We start from the raw sequence: 21,556 nt of genomic DNA, 5'->3' as shown, positions 1-21,556 counted from the left end.
AGTTTTAGCTGGGTCCATGGACACCCGGCTTACAGTCTACATCTCCCGATCTCTCCGGCGGCTGCATAGCCACGTGATGAAATTCTGGCCAAAGAGGAAATGAACAGAAGGGACAGGTACCAGAGCCGGATTACAGCCTGAAAACAGCAATTGCTCTCCTTCCACTTCTCTCTCCCGGTGGCTTGCAATGGAGATGGGTTGAGACTGAGATGTGAATAAAAACATCCTAAAAGATTACAGAACAACAAAGAGGATAAGATAGCTCATAATCTACCTACCAAGTGCAACCAGTCTACCTTCAGACTTTCTGGAGAGAAATCATCTCTAAACTGTGTGAACAACTTTATTTTTAGGTCATATTTACAGCAACAAAAACCAAAAAAATAGAAAAATAAATGCTTCTAGGTTAAAATTAATAGGTAGAGGCAAGCTATCAATTTCACAGAACAACTAGATAAAACAACAGAGATTACTTAAGACAAGAAATAGTTTTTAAAACTATTTAAACTATTAAACTGCAGGTCCATGCAAACCAAAGAGGGCAAGATACACTAAAATTCCAGAGAGGGAAGAACCTTTCCTTAGTGAGCTGAAATTGCTAGTCATTTTCTCTCCTGGTAGTAGTTGCAGAATGTGAGCATGAATGATCATAACTGGGTTTGCCAAAGGCAGAAATCTGCTAAGAAAAAGAAAAACCAGTGGAGCTTATGACAGCTCTATAGGATGATGTGACAGACTAAATTCTAGCACAGCCCCAGATGCAAGGCCAGTTTTCTGCACAGGACACTTACCAAGTGCTAGAGAAGCTGGAGAGCTGGACTAGACAGGTGACTTGAAACCAACCACACCCTTACAATGCTTCACAGATCAAGTCACAGTAAAGGGAGAGCCTGCAACAAACACACAGTGGGTCCCAGCCTTAGACATCCTTTCTACCGAGGAGCTCAAAATCAGCATGATCATCTCATTCTTTTCAACAAATATTTCATTTCTGTATGTCAAGGACTGTACTCTGTACTGGAAAATAAAAAGAAGAGATACTCCGGGGTGCATGGCTGACTATGTCAGTGGAGTGCATGAGTCTTGGTCTCGAGGTTGTGAGTTTGAGCCCCACACTGGGTGTAGAGACTACTGAAAAATAAAATCTTTTTTAAAAAAGAAGATAAAAAGGGCAGTGGGTGGCTCAGTGAGTTAAGCCTCTGCCTTTTCGGCTCAGGTCATGATCTCAGGGTCCTGGGATCCAGCTCCACATGGGACTCTCTGCTCAGTGGGGAACCTGCTTCCCCCTCTCTGCCTGCTGTTCTGCCTACCTGTGATCTCTATGTGTCAAACAAATCAATAAAATCTTTAAAGAAAAAAAAGGAGATAAAAAAGTAAGAGATAATCCTAGTATTCACAAATTCTTCAGGTTTTTTTTTTTTTTCACCAAAGGATGCAAAGAACAGCATGGTTTTTGAGATAAAAAAGAATAAGGAAACTAACTATTTGAAAGAATATTGTCAAAAGGGATTTACATTTAAATATGCAGGATAAAAAATACAAAGTGAAAAGCGTTTCTTTTACAAGTGATTCTCTCTTCCTCTTCACATGACTAAATGACAACACCAAAAACAGAAGATTAAGCAATCTGTCTAGTCATAAGAAAACTCAACTCAAAGTTGGGATTAGAATCCAAGTCTTTACATTTTCCACTTACTGCCATTTCTTAGTCATATTTCTGAGATTTTGTATGGATCCAGTTTTTCTTCAATGATTTCAGAAATACTACAACTTAGTCTGATCATTTTAAAATCATCATTAATATTAGACTTTCACTCTAAACTCACCCTTTGTGCTCCTTTTTGCTCTTCATATAGAATTAGCTAATTTTGCCGTCCATATGACTAGCTATATTTGGACTGAGGTAAGTAGTTATATGAGCTTCCTCTGTTAAGAAAATGTCTGTTTTTAGGAAATCAGAACACTAATTTTGCTGTCCTTTGCCTCCATATACAAGCCCAGCCTGTACAGGAGGTGATGAAGATACTGTCCTTTAGCAAGTACGGCAGCTTTCTGACAGGTAGCTCGTTTACAGTCCCATTGGTGATCGCAGACCAGGTTTCTCAGCCCAGCACTTAGCTCCAGGCGGAGCTAAGGTGAAGACACAAGCCCTGGGGCAGGTGCACTCCATGTGTTCGGGGAAGGGCAGAGAGGCCCACCTGGCTGGAGGACAGTAACCTGGGAGGACATGTTCGAGAGCCAATGATACAGAGCCTTGTAAACCAGCAGAAACCGTCTTTTGTTGTCAGTGATAAGAAGCTCTCTGGAGAGCGTCATGCTCTGATTCATGTTAAAGCAGTTCCCCAATTCTTTTAAGAAGTTTGTCTTAGAGAAGTGCTATTTTAACCCTTTTCCCCCAAAAGTATAAAAGCTACCCTTAATTTGGTGTTTATCACCTTTTTAAAAATAAATATCTTTTGTTAAAGATTTTATTTATTTTTTAATTTATTTGACCGAGAGAGAGAACGTGAGAGTTGAACACAAGGAGCAGGAGAGGGAGAAGCTGGCTCCCTGTGGAGCAGGGAGCCGATGCAGGGCTCAAACCCAGGACTCTGGGATCATGACCTGAGCCGAAGGCAGACACTTAACGACTGAGCCACCCAGGCACTGCCAAAATAATACCTTTCTTACATAAATACATAGCCATAAACAATACAGTATTGCCCTGCATGTTTTTAATCCTTATATACATATCATACTGTATGTATCTTTCTGCAACTTTTGTTTAACAATATGTGTCTGAGATTTGCCCATGTGAATAATACAGATCTAGATTAATCTTTTCAGTGCTATATTCATTGTAACAATATGCCATACTGGTTTTTTTTGTTTGTTGTGGGGGTGGGGAAGGGTGGATAAGTCATGCTCCTACTGATGAAAAGCTAGATTACTTCCAACTTTTTGTTCTTATGTTTTTACAGTAAACTTTCTTAAACACGTCTCCTTGTGCCATGAGCAGAATTTCTTCCGAAAACCATGTGACACAGGTTGAATTGATCCTCCCAAAAGTAATGTGTTGAAACCCTAAGCCCTAATACCTCACATATTACATGTACATAAGTTTGATATAAAAATGTTTCTCGGGGTGCCTGGGCGGCTCAGCAGGTTAAGCCTCTGCCTTCGACTCAGGTCATGGTCTCAGGGTCCAGGATCGAGCCCCACAACAGGCTCTCTGCTCAGCAGGAAACCTGCTTCTCCCTCTGTCTCTGCCTGCCTCTCTGCCTACTTGTGATTACTTTCTGTCGAATAAATAAATTAAATTAAAAAAAAAAAAAAAAAAAAGATGTTCTTTCTTAGTTTAAGCCGGAACAAAAATGTTTGAAAACCTCAGCTGCTGTATATACCCACAGACAAACTGCATAGGGTAGTCATTAGGAATGTGTATTTCAACTTTTGTAGAAATTGCAAATTGTTCTCCAAGGCAATTGTACCAATTTGTGCTAAAAGCACCTGTATACAGTTCCCTTTGCAACATCAGATTGTCAACCTTTAATATGATCGTATCTTTACAGCTTTCAAAAGCTACAGATGAAAACAGTTACTTAACCGTTTTAATTTATAGTAACTTGAACAAAGTGAGGATGGGCATATTCACGTATTTTCTAATCAAGTTCCTTCTTTCCTATGAATTGACAGTTCTTCTTTCGCCCATTTTTCTCCTGGAGTGCAAGCTTGTTTCTCCCTAATTTATAAGGCTTTCTGATCCGGATACTAACCCTTTCTCAGTGATATGCTAAAAAAATGTCTCCTCCCAGGCCATGGCTTGTTTTTTCACTTTTGGTGTCCCTTTGTTTATGATGTCATATTTTATTGGAATAGATTTAAAATGTCATTAAATTCGTTCTTTCCAAGTGTACAGTTCAATGGTTTTTATTACATTCACACAGTAGTACAACCATCACCACAACTTAACTTTAAAACATTTTCATCACCCCAAAAATAAACTCCACCCCTGGCCCTGGCAAACTCCTAGTCAGCTTTCTGTCTTTATGGATTTACCTATCCTAACATTTCATGCTAGGGGAATCATGCAATACAGAGCCTTTATGTCTGGCTTGTTACACTACACATAATGTTTCTTTCATCCATGTTGTGACATGTATCAGTTCTTTATTCCTTTTTATTGCTGAAGAATATTCCACTGTATAGTATAATCCACAGTATAATCCACTGATTATATTTTATCTGTTCATCAATTTATGGATATTTGGCTTGTTTCCACCTTTTGACTAGTAGGAATAATGTTCCTATGAGCATTCACGTACAAGTTTTTGTGTGTACATATGTCTCATTTTTCCAGGGAGTAGAAATGGTGAATCATATGGTAAGTTTATGTTTAACACTTTAGGAACTGTTTTCCAAAGTGGCTATACGATCCCACCAGCAATGTATAAGCGTTCCAATTTCTCCACATCCCCACCAACACTTGTTAATGGCTTTTTTTTTTTTTTAAGATTTTATTTATTTATTTGACATACAGAAATCACAAGTAGGCAGAGAGACAGAGAGAGAGGAAGAAGCAGGCTCCCTGCTGAGCAGAGAGCCCTATGTGGGGCTCCATCCCAGGACCCTGGGATCATGACCTGAGCTGAAGGCAGAGGCTTTAACCCACTGAGCCACCCTGGCGCCCCTTGTTAATGGCTTTTTATCTTAACTATCCCAGTGTGTATGAAGTGGTATTTCACTATGGTTTTGATTTGCATTTCCCTAATTGACTGACACAGAGCATCTTTCCATGGGGTTATTAGCCATCTGTACATCTTCTTCAGAGAAACTATCTATTCAAATCCTTTGTCTGTTTGAAAATTGAGTTGTCTTCTTATTGTTGAGTTGTAAGTGTACATTACATATTCTAGATAATAAGTCCCTTATCTACTATAGGATTTCAAATATTTTCTCCCATACTATGGATTATCTTTTCATTCTCTTGATGGTGTCCTTAGAAATACCAAATGTTAGAAATAACAAAAAATTACAAATGTTCATTTCGACCTACTCCAAGGTTGCTTATACCTTTAGAGTCATATCTAAAAATCCACTGCCTAATCAAAATTCACAAAGATTTATACCTATCTGTTTTCCTAAAAATCTGACAGTTCTTAACTCTTACATTTAGGTCTTTGGTCCATTTTGAGTTAATTTTTTTGTATATGGTATGAGGTAGACATCCAAATTAGTTTTTTTGCATGTAGATATCCAGTTATCCCCACACTATTAGTTGAAAAGGCCATCCTTCGCCCCCTGAACTGTCTCGGTACACTTACAGAAAAATCAACTGACCATAAATTAAGGGTTTATTTCTGGACTCTCAATTATAGTCCATTGATCTCTAGGTATATCTTTATGGCAGTACCATACTATCTTGATTACTATGGCTTTATAGGGAGTTCTGAAATCAGGAAGGGTGAGTCCTCCAGCTTATTTCTTCAACACTTTCAACACTTTGTCTCTCCTGGGTCTCTTTTATTTCCATATAAATTTTAGGATCAGTTTGTCAATGTCTCCAAAAGAGTCAGCTGGGACTCTGACAGGGGTTGCATTGAATTCATAGAGTATTACCATCTTAACAATTTTAAGTCTCTCTTTTTAAGTAAGCCTTATCGTCAAGTATGGGGCTTGAACTCATGACTCCAAGATCAGGAGTCCCATGCTCTGGGTCAGCCAGGCACCCCAATAGTTAAGTCTTTTTTTTTTAAAGATTTTATTTATTTATTTGACAGAGATCACAAGTAGGCAGAGAGGCAGGCAGAGAGAGAGGAGGAAGCAAGCTCCCTGCTGAGCAGACAGCCCAATGCGGGGCTGGATCCCAGGACCTTGAGATCATGACCTGAGCGGAAGGCAGAGGCTTTAATCCATTGAGCCACCCATGCGCCCCAAGTCTTTCTTTTTTTTTTTTTAATGTTATTTTTTCAGTGTTCCAAGAGTCATTGTTTATTCATCACACCCAGTGCTCCATGCCTTCCTTAAAACCTACCACCAGGCTTTCAATTCTAGAACATTGGATGTCTTTGCATTTACTTAGATCCTCTTAAATTTCTTTCAAAATGTTTTGTGGGTTCCAGTGTGCAAGTCTTGTACTATTTGTTAATTTTTTTCCTAAGCATTTTCTTTTTGATGCTATTGCATGCAAAAGTTTTATACAGTCAAATCTATCAACCTTTATAATCTGTGCTTTGGTGCTTTTAGGAAAATCACTCTATACTCTAAGGTCATAAATATTTTTTCCTAAATACTGAGTTTTATATTTATTTTTATTTTCACATTTGAGTATCTAACAACCTGGCATTGACTTTATAGACCGGTGTGAGGTTGGGATATGTTTTTTTCCCTCTTCTTTTTTCATATAGAAAAAAATTTTTCTTCTTTTTCCATCTTTTTTCCCCTTCTTTTTCCATATAGAAAACCACCTGTCTCTGCATTAATACATCCCCCACTGATGTGAAATGCCACCACCATTATCTATCAAACTCCGTATTCACGGGTGCTCCTTCTGGAATAGAAACTGCCACTTTCATTATAGCTTTATGCTACGTCTTATTATCTAATAAAGGTGATTTCTCCTACCTAATTTCTCTTCCTAACTGCCTTGGCTCTTTCTGGTACTTTGCTTTTGCACATGAATTTTAGAATCAATTTGTCAGGAAAGAAAGAATGAAAAAGAGAGTGAAGGAGAGAAAGAGAGACAGAGAAAGAAAAAACCCAAAACATTTAGAGGGTAGGACTCTACACTGGAACTGCCCTGACTTAAAGATCAATTTGAGGAAAGTGACATTTGAACCATATTTTCACCAAAGGATTTTAGGAACCTAAGATGATTCTGTGTTACATTATATTTTGAGATACTAGTTTAATTCATTTAAAGATGAGGTTTGGATCACTTAAATTGTTGTCAATTACACTTTAGAAATCAGAAAACTTTAAAAAATATCTCTAAAGCTTCCTTTAAATTCACTTAAAAATGATATTCGGATTCTGATCAGAATAATATATATACATTTATATACACATATACTTTCTGAGTGACACTATTTCTAGGCATTTATCCTTATGAAAAAATCAAAAGTGTGAGATATATAAAATGTTCACATATTGAAAATATGGGGGAAAGTCTACACATCATGCACAGGGATTCATTAAACAAATTACACTATAGATTCATATTATGGAATTTATATACCCCTTAAAAGAATGATGTTTGTCTTACTGATTGGTGATAGGATGTATTAATGATATTAAGCAAAAAAAAATTAATGATATTAAGCAATTTATTTTATGTAAAATTGCACCCCCTCCCTGCCTATTACACATACACAAACATATATATATATTTGTATATTTATGTATTGTGTGTGTGTGTGTGTGTGTGTGTGTGTGTGTGTTTGTCTAGCAGGATATACATCAAAATGATATAGTGGTTATCTCTGGCTTGTAGAATTTCAGGAGATATTTATTTTCTTTATACTTTAATGTGTTACTTTAACGTTTTGCAAGAATGATGTTTTTCCAACTCTAGTATTTTCACGTAAAACTGCACCTAAAGTATGTTGACTTTAAAACAGAAACACTATGGGGCTCCTGGGTCACTCAGTTGGTTAAGCATCTACTTCAGCTCAGGTCATGATCTCAGGGTCCCAGGATGGAGCCTGGCATCAGGCTCCCTGCTCAGCAGGGAGTCTGCTTGTCCCTCTTACTCTGCCCCTCCCCTAACTTGAGTTCTCGTTCTGTCAAACGAATGAAATCTTTAAAAAAAGAGAAACAGGGGCACCTGGGTGGCTCAGTGGGTTAAAGCCTCTGCCTTCGGCTCAGGTCATAGTCCCGGGGTCCTGGGATCGAGCCCCACATCGGACTCTCTGCTCAACGGGGAGCCTGCTTCCCTTCCTCTCTCTCTGCCTGCCTCTCTGCCTACTTGTGATCTCTGTCTGTCAAATAAATAAATAAAATCTTTAAAAAAATAAAATAAGAGAAGAGAAACACTACATGTGTCCATTTTAAATTTTATTGACAATATGCAAATGTTCCTACTGGGTATTTACCCTACAGATACAAATGTAGTGATCTGAAGGGGCATATGTACCTGAATGTTTATAGCAGCGATGTCCACAATAGCCAAACTATGGAAAGAACCTAGATATCCATCAACAGATGAATGGATAAAGATGTGGTGTACACACACAAACACACACACACACACACACACACACACACAGGAATACTATGCAACCATCAAAAGAAATGATATCTTGCCATTTGCAACAACATGGATGGAACTAGAGGGTATTATGCTGAGCCAAATAAGTCAATCAGAGAAAGACAAATATCATATGATCTCTCTGATATGAGGAATTTGAGAGGTGGAGTGGGGGATCTGGCGGGTAGGGAAGGAAAAAATGAAGTAAGATGGGATCGGGAGGGAGACAAACCATAAGAGACTCTTAATCTCACAAAACAAACAAACGGTGGTTGGGTGATGGACTTTGGGGAGGGGAGGGTATGTGCTTTGGTGAGTGCTGTGAAGTGTATAAGCCTAATGATTCAGACCTATACCCCCGGGGCAAGTAATACATCATATGTTAATAAAAATATGTTAAAAAAATAAATAAAGCATTGAATTCTTTTTTTTTTTAAGATTTTATTCATTTATTTGACAGACAGAGATCACAAGTAGACAGAGAGGCAGGCAGAGAGAGAGCAGGGGAAGCAGGCTCCCCGCTGAGCAGAGAGCCCGATGCGGGACTCGATCCCAGGACCCTGGGATCATGACCCAAGCCAAAGGCAGAGGCTTAACCCACTGAGCCACTGAGGTGCACCAAAGCACTGAATTCTTTAAAAAGAAAGAAAGAAAGAAAAAATATCCAAATGTTCAAGAAATACTTGTTAAAACTGAAAAAAATATAAACCTTTTCAGATATGTAAACTCTGATGAGGAGTAACACAGATACTATTTTCCTTAAGGACAAACTCTCTCCCTGGAATTTTTAAATCCCCATAAGAGGGTTCCTGGGGTCACTGTAGCATTGGTGCCTACCCCCATGCCAGTCAGTCAGGACTAGGAAAACGGTCCTGCTGCACAGATGTGGCCACCAGGGGCCTACCCCCATGTATCAGAGACCATCTGCAGAGAAGCAAAAGTGATGTTAACCATATAGTCCCTCAGGCGCTGTCCACTCCAGAACTGCGTAGAGGGCACGGAGTTACAGAACAGGTCAGAGGCGGAAGAGTGCTCAGAACCAGAAGCAGATTCTGGCAGAGCTGCCCTGGTACACCCATATCCTGACCGCGGCATCCCCTGTTGCGCCACGATGCTTATCTGGAGGTCGGAAGGTGCTCCAGAGGAGATGTGGGTGGCAGGGTTGAGCGGTGATTCCGGGGCACAGCCTTGCTGCCCAAGTGCACAGGATGCCACTGAGCTGAAAAAGTGCCAGGGCGTGTACACGTGGCTGTCTCCGTTTCTGAGTTTTCAAAGAGGAAAATCACATAATGTCAAAATACATTTGTTTCCCAGCAGCTTTGGAAGCACTTCCAGCCCATCCACAGAAGATACTTACTGACCAAAAGTATCCCGATTGCAAGAAAAAATATGGACTCCCTAATTTTCAAAAGTTGCCTGTGGAAAGGGACACTTCTGGAAATACGTGTTCGGAGTGTGGCATAACCTGTGGCATATCGAAATTAAACCCCTCAAATGTTACACCAGTAATTTCTGAACTGCCAAATCTGGTCGCTTAATAGAGTAAGATACACCAGGCTACACCAACTAACTAACTGGGACAGTCATTTAAAGAGTCTGGAATTCAGTCTTTAGAACATGGTGCTTTTATTTGCCCTGCAAGGTCCTTGTGAAGATCAGACCGGTGAAGCCAGGGAGCGGGGTGGGGGGTTGCGGGGGTGGTCCTGGTCACAGTAAAGAGTACCTACTGTAATTGCACCTTTGGTCTCCCACCACCAAGATGCTGCTTACCCCTCCTAACTGAAACAGCCTCCCTTTCCTTCTTTTTTTCTTTCTTTTTTTTTTTTTTAAAGATTTTATTTATTTATTTGACAGAGAGAGATCACAGGAGGTGAGAGGAAGGGAAGAGATCACAGAGAGAGAGGAAGGGAAGCAGGCCCCCTGCTGAGCAGAGAGCCCGATGTGGGACTCGATCCCAGGACCCTGAGATCATGACCTGAGCCGAAGGCAGCGGCTTAACCCACTGAGCCACCCAGGCGCCCCGTCTCCCTTTCCTTCTCATACCACTTCCTAATGCTTCTGTTCTCAGGATCAACCTTCCCCAGCAGTGTGTGAGTCTTCCAGTAACATTATGACTCCCCAATATTACACCCTTCTAGCTTTCTCTTCTTGCTTAATGCCATCTTCTATCTGCTTCACCAACTTGTATGGCTTCAACTATCACCCATCCATTCCTTCCACTAAGATTTCCTGAGTTCCTATCACACAGCAGGCACAATGCAAATATGGTAGTCACCCCCATTATCCACGTGTTCAGTTACCCACGATCAACCACAGTCTGAAAGCAGATGATCCTCCTTCTGACATATCATCAAAGCTCAACAGCAGCCTTAATGCTGTGTCACAATGCCTACGTCATCCCCTCACTCCGTCCCATCATGCAGGCATATGATCATCTCACATCATCATAAGAAGGGTAAGTACAGTACAATAAGATATTTTGGAAGATCACATTCACATGACCTTTATTACAGTATACTGTTTTAATTTTCTATTTTGTTATTAGTTATTATTGTTACTCTCTTACTGTGCTTAATTTATAAATTAACCTTTATCATGAGTATGTTTATATAGAAAAAAAATAGTATACACGGGGTTCAGTACCATCCACTATATACAGTGGGTTCATGCATCCACTGGTGGTCTTGGAACATGTGGCCTGCAGATAAAGGGGGCTACTGCAGTAATATCTCAGATGTTTGCTGAAAGGGCTTACTAATTAGGCAGCAAGAGGCTTATTTAGAATAAGTCAAAACCTTCACATGTGAGAGGTCAGTACTTTACCTACACAATAGTTTCTAAACTTCCCAGATTACAAAATTTGTTGAATACTTTCCCCAAGCTCAGTATGTGTTATTTGGAGTAAGGCTGGGTCATACCCACGTCTCAGTACAGCTGCATATTTCACTATTACTAGAAATGATCAGAAAGCAGCAGACTGGTTAAGACAGACCACATTAACCCCCAACACCGCGGGTTATCACAATCCTTTAGGGTCCTGTAGTACACATGTATTATTTCTATAATCAGAAGCAAAGTATTTTAAAACAAATGGGAAAATAGCAACCTGAACCTTTATAATGGGCCTTGAAGGTAGCCTAAAGACAACAAAAGTTAAGGTAAATTTTCTGAGATTAAAAGTGTGAAGAGCAAGGACTTACTTAATCAGTCACAAACTACAAATTATATTATGGAAGTCTTCTTAGGAGCTGTTTAGAAGGCAACTGACTTCTGAGGCCACAAACCATGTCTTTAATCAAGTAAGGCACACCCACTCAGAATGCAAACAGTCTCTACCCATCCCTCTCAATTGCCCATTCTGCCAATAAACACTACCTCTTTCTTTCAAAAACTGAATCTAATTGAATCTCAACCAATTAACTATCTTGCCCAGAGCACTATGAAGTTTCTAGGGCACCTAGGCCAACCCCAAAAAGTGGGTAAGTTTGCTTTCTTTGAATAGGCAAGTTTTAAAATACTATCTTTAGAACATAGCAGTTTATATATTAAATACTGGTCTCATTTCCCAAGAATCTGTATTAAAAAGAATTCCTGAATAACTCAAATGACTCTGGCATCTTTCAGATCTAGCTAGCAAGATCTGAGATGTTCTTCTGAAAACAAAAAGCATTCAAAACAAAGATCTATCTAGTCCCACAGCTGTAGTTACAGCATTATTTTTGCAAAGCCTTGAGGTCTTCGGATATCTCACCAGGACTTCAAAACTTGAACAGGTATCCAGGCCATTCTCGATACTCCTCCCATTCTTCTAACTAACTTTCCAGTTACTGTTTCCTCTCAGGGGAAACAAAAGCTGGTGGCTCTTTAGTAAAGCACCCTTCATTAGTTATTCATCTGCCGCCTTCTAAGTATAAGGAACAGTGTCAACTCTTTGTTCTCTCTGCTTTGCTTGTCCTAAAGAACTTGACTATTGCCCCACGTCCTCCTTAGAATCTTAGCTATTTTGGCAGCTTTAAAAAGCTGTCATCATTCTAATATCTCATTAAAACTACTTAAAAAAAAAAGATGTTATTTATTTATTTGACAGAGACACAGCAAGAGAGAGTGAACACAAGCAGGAGGAGTGGGAGAGGGAGAAACAGGCTTCCTGATGCAAGGCTGGATCCCACTGAGCTAAAGGCAGAGGCTTTAACCCACTGAGCCACCCAGGTACCCTAAAACTACTTCTAAAGGGAACAAAGTTAGGCTCAAAAAAGTCTCAAAGGCAGATAGTTTCTTTCCTTCAAAACTCGTTGAGGAAAAAAAAAAAAAAAAAAAAAAAAAAACTCGTTGACTAATTAAGGAAAGTAAATTGCATGTCCAAAACTCAAAAGTTTTATAAAGAAATGGAAGATCTTTTAAAAAGTGCTGTAAATAAGGAGCTCTAAAAGTAAAAACAGACAGTATTATATTTTAGGTACAATGAAAATATGGCATTTATTTAATCAAACATTAAATCCACAGTTTAAAAAAAACCTCTTGTAATTAAAATCACTGAACATTGCAACATGCTGCTGAAAAAATTTCCTGCAAATTCTCTAGAGGTCTTTAAAAATAGGATAGAATCATCTATCAAGATTAGTTTTAATAAAGTCCTACAAAAGGATAATGGGACTGAATTACATAAACCCCTAAAGGTTTCTTCCAGCTCTAATTTTGCCAAAGCTTCCAATTCTAACTCTTTCAGTTTCCCTAGTGCTAACTGCCACCCTTTACCTCAAATAAAGGCTGACCCTCCTCTCCTCTGAATGGCAAGGGAGGAAAAATCACTGCTTTATCGCTCCTCTTCTTGTGCAAACTCTGTGTATACTGTCATCATTAAAAACCAGTAATGTCTACCCATGGCTGCTGTAAAAAACAGAACCCAATACTGTGACACTTCTAAACTCTCAGAGCTACCACACTCCCAGCACTTCTGACACCTGATGGGGGGGCAGTTTCCACTCCCCCAAGCACTTCTGTGACACCAGCTGGTATCAATTTAACTCAGTTCTGACACACTCTACTCAGAGATAGTGTCAGATCCCTCAAGTGAAGGGCCTGGTCCCGCAAGACTGCTCCCCCTCTCCCCCTGCTTCAGGTGCCTGTGGCCAAGTCCAGGCTGTTCCCTGCCCACAGAACCCATAAGCTATTAACCAGGTTCCCACCACTTCCTCTTCTGGTTGATAATTTGCTATAATGGCTCACAGAACTCAGGAAAACTATTTACTTACTGTTTCCTAGTTTATTATAAAAAGATGATAAAGGATACAGGCAAGGTGTGTGGGAAGGGGCTGCCACTCTCCTAGCATCTCCACAGGGTCAGCAACCCGGAAGCTCTCTCAACCTGGTACTTTGGGGATTTTTACGGAGGCTTCGCCACACAGGCATGAACAATCATTAACTTCATTTCCACCCCCTTCCCCTCTCTGGAGAATGCATGGTGGGGCTGACAATTCCAAGCCTCTGATCTGGTCTTTCTGGTGAGCAGCCCCCATTCAGGAGCCCACCCAGTGCCACCTCACTAGAGCGAAAGACACTGCTATCACCAGGGAAATTCCAAGGGATTTAGGAACTCTGTTTCAGGAATAAGGGTCAAAGACTAAATATTAGAACAAAAGATGTTCCTAGTATTCCTATCACTTAGGAAATTACACAAGTTTTAGGAGCTCTGTGCCAAGAGCCAGAAGCAGAAACATATATGCATACTTTTTCCCTATGATCTCATAGCTACAATGAAGAAAAAAAAAATTGTTGGTAAGGATGTGTAGAAATTGGAAACCCTGTGCACTGTGGATGGAAATGTAAAATAGTTTATTTAGCTGCTGTGGAAAACAGTGTGGCATTTCCTCAAAAAATTAAAAATAGAATTAGCATATGATCCAGCAATTCCACTTCTGGGTATACATCCAAGAGAACCGAAAGCAGAGTCCTGAAGCGGTATTTGCGCACCCCTGTTCAAAGCAGCATTATGCACAATACCTAAGCCCTGAAAGCAACCCAAGCGTCTGCTGAAATGAACAGCTAAGCAAAATGCGATATGTACATGCGATGGAATATAATTCAGTCTTAAAAAAGAATGAAATTCTCAGTTAAGCATCTGCCTTCAGCTCAGGTCATGATCTCCAGAGTCCTGGGATCAAATCCCACACTGGGCTCTCTGCTCAGCGGAAGTCGGCTTCTCCCTCTCTCTCTGCTCCTCCCCCTTGTTCACGCTTGCGCATTTTTTTTCCTCTCTCTCAAATAAATAAAATCTTTAAAAAAAAAAAAAAAGGAAAGAAAATTTTGATACACACTGCTACATGGATGAATCAGGAGGACATCATACTACATGAAATAAGCCAGACACAAAAAGAAAAATACAGTATGAATTCATTTATACTAAGTACTTACAGTCAATTCATAGAGAAAGAAAGCAGAATGGTGGAGTTACTGTTTAGTTACTGTTCAGTTTTGCAAGATGAAAGAGTTCTGGAAGTGGACGGTGGTGATGGTTGCACAACATGATGAATACGTTTAAAGTCACTGACCTGCACACTTACAAATGGTTAAGATAGTACATTTTATGTGTTTTACCACTATAAGAAAAAACTGGAGGAAAGAACCCAGAAAACAAAACCAGCAATGTTGGTTGTTTTACATACCCTTTTTTTTTTTTTAAAGATTTTATTTATTATTTATTTGACAGACAGAGATCACAAGTAGGCAGAGAGGTGAGCGAGGGGAGTAGCTCCCCACTGAGCAGAGAGCCTGATGCGGGGCTCGATCCCAGGATCTTGGGATCATGACCTGAGCCAAACGCTGAGGCTTTATCCCACTGAACCACCCAGGCACCCCTTATACGCCCTTTCTACCACAGGATCTATTTACTCAAACTCTAAACCCAAATCCAACAAAGGGCAAGCACATATAACCTATACCTTCAAACACTAAAACTCTCGAGAGTGTGAAGGAATCCTAACCTCTCTCCTGTTCATTAAAAGACAAATAGTGGGATATGTGAGGAAATGAATGTATATTCCAGGTTTAAAAACTCTAAATTTAGGGAGCCTGGGTGGCTCAGTTGGTGAAGCGACTGCCTTCTGCAGTCATGATCCCGGTCATGATCCCAGAGTCCCTGGATCAAGTCTGCGTGGGGCTCCCAGTTCCATGGGGAGTCTGTTTCTCCCTCTGACCTTCCCCCCACTCATGCTCTCTCTCTCTTTCTCCCTCAAATAAATGAATAAAATCTTTAAAAAAAAAAAACCCTCTAAATTTATATTTTAGTTAAAAGATGACACACAATTGCACACTTAACATCTTATGTGTATTTTTATGGCATAATTGGCAACATTTCCCCTAGAAAGCAGGGGAAAATAAATATGGTTGGTGCACTATCACTGTAACTGAAACAAAACCAACTTAAAGTATTTTAAAGATACGCTTGTTCCCATGAAGTTACCAAAAACCTCTCTTTTACTTAAGAAAACAAAACAAAACAAAAACCTAATAGATAATAGTCCTCACATTCATGTACAAAGCTATATCCCTAAAGTCTTTGTTTTAAAGATTTTTATTTATTATTTATTTGACAGAGATCACAAATAGGCAGAGAGGCAGGCAGGAAGAGAGAAAGGGAAGCAGGCTCGCTGCTCGATCCCAAGAACCTGGGATCATGACCTGAGCCGAAGGCAGAGACTTAACCCACTGAGCAACCCAGGCGCCCCAAGTCTTTGTTTTAAAAACACTTGTGACAAAGAGTTTTCTAGAAGTGATAACTGGAAGCCTAACCATTTTTTCAGGCATTCCAGTAGCCCAGTCTTCCAGATGCCACTACAGTGACTTGAGTGGAATTTTTCACTAAAATACACTAGAAAAAAAAATCAGCCAGATGCTAGAGTCGTACACATTTTAAAATTTCACTTTAGCAACTTGATATGTCTTCATCTTACTATTAGTTGGCAACCTCTAAAATAATATTGTACCTATAAATGCTAGACTATTAGAGATCATGGGAGAAATTTACTATTAAATCAGAACATAACTCCTATGTTAAATGAAAAGAGCTCCTGAACACAAAACACCTCTGAACACCTTTCTCTTGACTTCCTTTTCCCTATTAAAAAATCATAATCCACTCCTTCATCTGCAAAGTATTTTCTGACTCTCACCCATCAGGTTTTCCTGTTACATTATCACAGCAAATTTGTCTTATTAGCCATTTATGTTGCTAAAAACAACAACCCCTTACACAGCCAATAATGAGAGTGTTCTTACACTTCCTCTCTCACTCAATTATTTCTTTAAAAATGACAATAAATATTTGGAATCTGTGCATTATGGTGCTTTCAACCTTACAACTTCAGGGGAGGTCAAGGCTCTTTCATGTGTTTTCGCTCCAACTCTCACAGCCTTGCTATGTCAACATGACCCAGAGGAATGATTTTATTTTCTGTTTCACACTAAACAGTAACAGGCCTATCTATCCCATCTACTGACTGGGGGGAGGAAGCTGCTACATATCTATATTAAAGACAAACTAAATCACAATAGTCACACTACTGCTGTTCAGAACAGTTGACTTTGGCGCAAAAAAACCCCAAAAAAACAGAAATAAAAAAAACACGTTTTCCTTAATATCTAAACGGTATGTATAACTATTAAAGTCAACTGCAAATCTTACAACACTGTTCCAGCAACACTGATCTCTTCATCTTTTTAACCAGATCCTCTTTAAAAACACATTTCAGGAGAATCTGTCCATCCAGAGAACTGGAAGGCTGTTCCTAATTACTGCCTTCAATTCAAACCTTTTCAAAATATTTCAGAACTCCCTGGACTTGGCTGGGATTCAGCCTTGGTTAACTGGTTTGGAGACTCATCACAAGTCACCCCCTGGGTTCAGCAAGCCCCTTGGGTGACAGCACTCCCGCTCCCAGGGACCACCTAACTCAACCTGGAGCCCGGGATGGGGTCCCACCGCAGGCTGAGTAAGACCAGAAGGCTAGTGAGGCACCAGCCCGGGTTCACTGCCAGACGTGCGGTCCAGTGCCTTGCTTGCAGAAGGGCTAGGTATATGGTAGGAAGAGACCTGGGTGTTGATCGGTCTGGTATCACCGTCTAACTTTCTTGGCCTCCTGAGGCCCCCGAGGATGGTTTTCCTGGGAGGGTTTCAGGACTCTAAGAGGAAGCAGTCGCCTCGAGGACATAAGGCGGGAGCCTCGAGAGAAAGAACCAAGAGCCCTCGAGTGGACCCTCCCCGAGGGCCGGCGCGTATTTCTGGCCAGATCGGCGGGAGGAAGGTCCTCGGACTTGGAGCAGAGCCCAAACCTCCGGAGGACGACCTCCGACGCCGAGACACGAGGGAGCCCCCACGCCGCCCTTGAGCCTCCCGCTTGGGGCAGGCCCGGTCAGCGCCGGGACACCGCCGCCAGCACACCTGAGCCGCGCCCGGCGCCCGACCCCGCGGACGGTCACCGCGACCTCGCCCCGCCCCACCGCCCCCTCTGCCGGCTCCGCACGGACGCAGCTCGCGGGGTCCCAGCCCGCCACCTCCGGCTCAGCCCGGCCCCACCATACCTGGCCGGCGGCGGCTGCGGCGGCTGCGGCGCTGCTCCTCACGTACCCATTCCGCACTTCCCCGTTCGCCACGCAGCCGTTCGCCCGAAGCGGGCGGCGGCAGCAGCAGCCTCCGGGTTCCGGCCGCATCGTCCCGGCAGCACCAGGCGCAAGGCAGGCTCTGTAGGCGGCGGCCCAGGCGGCGGCCGCTCCAGTCCCGCTCCGCACCCCACCCACCTCCCCGAAACCGGAAATGGCTGCACGCCGCCGCCAATTACCGGCCCGGCCGTCACAGGGGGCGGGGCCCGCTCCCGCGGAGGCGGGGGCTCGCCCGAGGCCCCGCTGCCGAGGGGAAATGGGGCGGGGCCGGCGGGCAGGAGGGACCGGAGCCTGGGGACTGCTGTCCAATCTGGAGGAGGGGAGGCGGATCCCAGGCTGCGGTCGGGCCAGTCACGGGCGACAGCAAAGGCGGCTCGCCGGTGTCGAGGAGGGGGTCTGGGGAGGGGTCGGCGGCCCCTCGGTCGGCGCAGAGGAGGCGGGGCCCAGGAAGAAGTCGGCCAATTAGAATGTGAGGAGAGGAAGGGGGCTGAGCCCTGGTGTCCAGAGCGGGTAGCCGTTCCCCCTGCACAGGTGGCGCCCTCTCTGCCCTTGCCTCCGGGGAAGTTCTGGGATGGGAATTCTAGGCGGTGACAGGGCTCCTTTATTTAATCAAGGAATTCCTATGTGGGTATCTATAGAATAGCATTTTTGGCATTCTCTCAACATTCTTCAGTACGCTGCCTACATCAGCACATTTCTTAATAATTCGGATGCCTCTTTGCCCTTCACATTTGTCCCTAATCAGGGTTTTCTGACAATTTCCTTTAAAGAGTACTTCCTTGAGAGTCAGGAAACCTGGCCTCATTCCAACTCTGCTAATAACTGAAAGACATACCTCCGGTATTTAGCCACGTTCGGAGCCAACTTCTCTAAAATAGAGTTAATACTTTGTTTCATAGGCTCACCCATCATGATGCCTGACCCATAGTAAAAGCATAATAAATACTGTTCTGCACCCCTCGGGTTCTATCTTCCCATTGGGGTTAGAAAGGAAGTGGGTCTACATCATAACAAGAGACTTTTGGTTACCTACAAAAATTTAGTGTCGTAGTTAAGTATTTAACTGTGTCGTAAGTTAAGTATTTAACTGGTGTCGTAGTTAGTATTGACTCTGGAGGTACTCTGGGTTTGAATCCTGTCTGTGTCACTTATTAGCTGAGGGAGCACTATGTCTTCCATCTGTTCAGTGGAAATAATAATAGTTGTCCTGAGGATTTGCCTTAATACATACAGAGTATTTTGTATGAGACCTGGCCACTGGGGGCGCCTGGGTGGCTCAGTTGTTAAGCTTCTGTCTTCGGCTCAGGTCATCATCCCAGATTCCCAGGAACAAGCCCGGCATGGGGGCTCCCTGCTCCACGGGGGGCTTGTTCTCCCTTCCTCTCCCCCCTGCTTGTGTTCCCTTTCTCCCTGTATTTCTCTCTGTCAAAAAAAAGATTAATAAAGTCTAAAAACAACAACAACTGGTCATTGGTAAAAATTCATTAAGTGTTGGTTATTTTTTAAAAAGATTTATTTCTTTTAGAGAAAGAGAAAGAGAGAGTGTGAGTGGGGAGAGGCAGAGACAGAGAGAGAATCCTCAAGCAGACTCCCCACTGAGCATGGAGCTCTACTTGGGGCTCAATCCCAGGACCCTGAGATCATGACCTAAGCCCAAATCAAAAATCAGATGCTCAACCGACTGGGCCACCCAGGCACCCCAAGTGTTGGTTATTTTTAATTGCTGAATGGGCATATAAGATCCCCTGCTATCAGCTTTTCATGGTTTAGGAACTAAACAATCTCACAGCAAGTGGACAGAGCAAACACCTTCTTTGAGTCAATAAACACTATGATCCCAAAGAATATAAATTCGTGAAAAGAAAATGTGTGGCTTGTACCTCATGGCGCTTGCATTCTAATGAGAGAAAAGACGGCCAAGTGTTAACACAAACAGCAACAAAAGGTCTACAGAAGGCTGGAGTTCTCATGAGGATGGCTGGACTGCAGTGACAGGTCTAGAATTTCCATGCAGACAGTTTTTCAGGGTAGGAATCAGTTGGAAGCAGAGCTAAGGGATTTAATCGAAGCTCAGATAGTAAGCTGAATGAATTTGGAAAAGACCTGGGAAGATGTTGTAGGATGAGCTTACTCTTCAAGAATGAGCAGTATTTGGAGAAGTAAGGGGAGGGTGTTCCCAGGAGAGGGAACCTTCAGCAGGTCAGGTACAGAGGCTGAAAAGAGCAAAGCCTTCAACTGGAGCCTAAGAGTGAGGACCAGCATCTAGATTAGAGGAATCCTGTTAGCTAGTCCCTCTCTCCGGAGGGCGGGACACAGGTCCTTGTCTTGTTCTGCCACTTACTCACCATGTGTGGTCTTGGATGAGTCATGCAACATCAGCCTTGGTCTCCTCACCCATCTTACAAAATTAATACCTGTACTACTTACCTCACAGGGCTTTTGTGACCATCAATGATATAATCCACACATGATCTGATAACCTTGCACAGCATTGCTAAATCACAAAAAAGATGCCACAGAAGGCAGTAGGCAACACCCCAGGCTCCCTACAAACAGGAAACAGCTCCTTCCAGACGCATAAGCCACCTCACCACCATTTTACTGAGTTCATATGCAAAGTTCTGGGCTAGGCACCAGGGTTACAAGTCTTCCTTCAAGATTGCTCAAACCATTCCAACTGTAAAACCTTTCTTGAACTCCAACCTCCTCACAAAATTAGTCTCTTTCTTCACTGTGTAAGCAAGAATGTGCCACATTATTTGTGGATTTTTTTTTTTTTTTTTGAGATTGAGATTACAGGGTGGTTCAAAGCAAGAGCTCCATGGTCACACAGAATTGGAGACCCAGCTCTAGCACTTAAAAGCCTTGTGACTTTGGCAAAGCTACATGACTTCCCTGTGACTCAGTTCCCTTGTCTGTAAAATGAAACATACCTTAAAGAGTTGTGAGAATGAAAAAAGAAAAGTATTTAGTCCCAGGGCCTGGCACATAATAGTTAATAAGTGCTAGTAATCATTTGTGGACTAAATGAATTATTTGCTAAATGAAGGAGGGAATGAATACATTTATACCCCTGACTAGACAGAAAGCAAGCTCCTTGAGGTCAGGGGATTGTCTAATTCATGTCTGGGTTCCTAGCACCTAGCACAGTGCCTGGCACATAATAAATACTCAATAAATGTCTGATGAGTAATACATGGACAAATGAATGAAAATCTGGCCCTGACTCCAAGGAGCCTTCTATATCTGGCGACTGTGTTAAGATTCTTGTGATTGGGCGCCTGGGTGGTTCAGTGGGTTAAGCCGCTGCCTTCGGCTCGGGTCATGATCTCAGGGTCCTGGGATCGAGTCCCGCATCGGGCTCTCTGCTCAGCGGAGAGCCTGCTTCCCTCTCTCTCTGCCTGCCTCTCCGTCTACTTGTGATTTCTCTCTGTCAAATAAATAAATAAAATCTTAAAAAAAAAAAGATTCTTGTGATTGCAGCTAACATAGGTCAATATTAGAAAACTTCATCAAGAAAGGTAAAATAAGGGACGCCTGGGTGGCTCAGTCGGTTAAGCAGCTACCTTCGGCTCAGGTCATGATCCCAGCGTCCTGGGATCGAGTCCCACATCGGCCTCCTTGCTCAGCGGGGAGCCTGCTTCTCTCTCTGCCTCTGCCTGCCACTCTGCCTGC

At 42.2% G+C, this 21,556-nt stretch overlaps 1 protein-coding gene across 1 annotated transcript in view; it reads right to left on the bottom strand.

Annotated features, from left to right (window-relative positions):
* SPTLC2 (serine palmitoyltransferase long chain base subunit 2) overlaps positions 1 to 18,036 on the bottom strand; it is a 110,376-nt gene extending 92,340 nt beyond the window's left edge. Inside the window, exon 1 of the mRNA XM_004739164.3 lies at positions 17,804 to 18,036. Coding sequence (XP_004739221.1) covers positions 17,804 to 17,932 — 129 coding nt within the window. The 5' untranslated portion in view covers positions 17,933 to 18,036. The remainder of the gene's footprint in view (positions 1 to 17,803) is intronic.
* Between the last annotated feature and the right edge of the window lie 3,520 nt (positions 18,037 to 21,556).

The sequence above is a fragment of the Mustela putorius genome, unplaced genomic scaffold, assembly GCF_011764305.1.
Source record: "Mustela putorius furo isolate JIRA1106 unplaced genomic scaffold, ASM1176430v1.1 tig00000129_pilon_pilon_pilon, whole genome shotgun sequence".
NCBI classification, from domain to species: Eukaryota; Metazoa; Chordata; class Mammalia; order Carnivora; family Mustelidae; genus Mustela; species Mustela putorius.
This window is presented reverse-complemented; position numbering and strand designations above follow the sequence as displayed.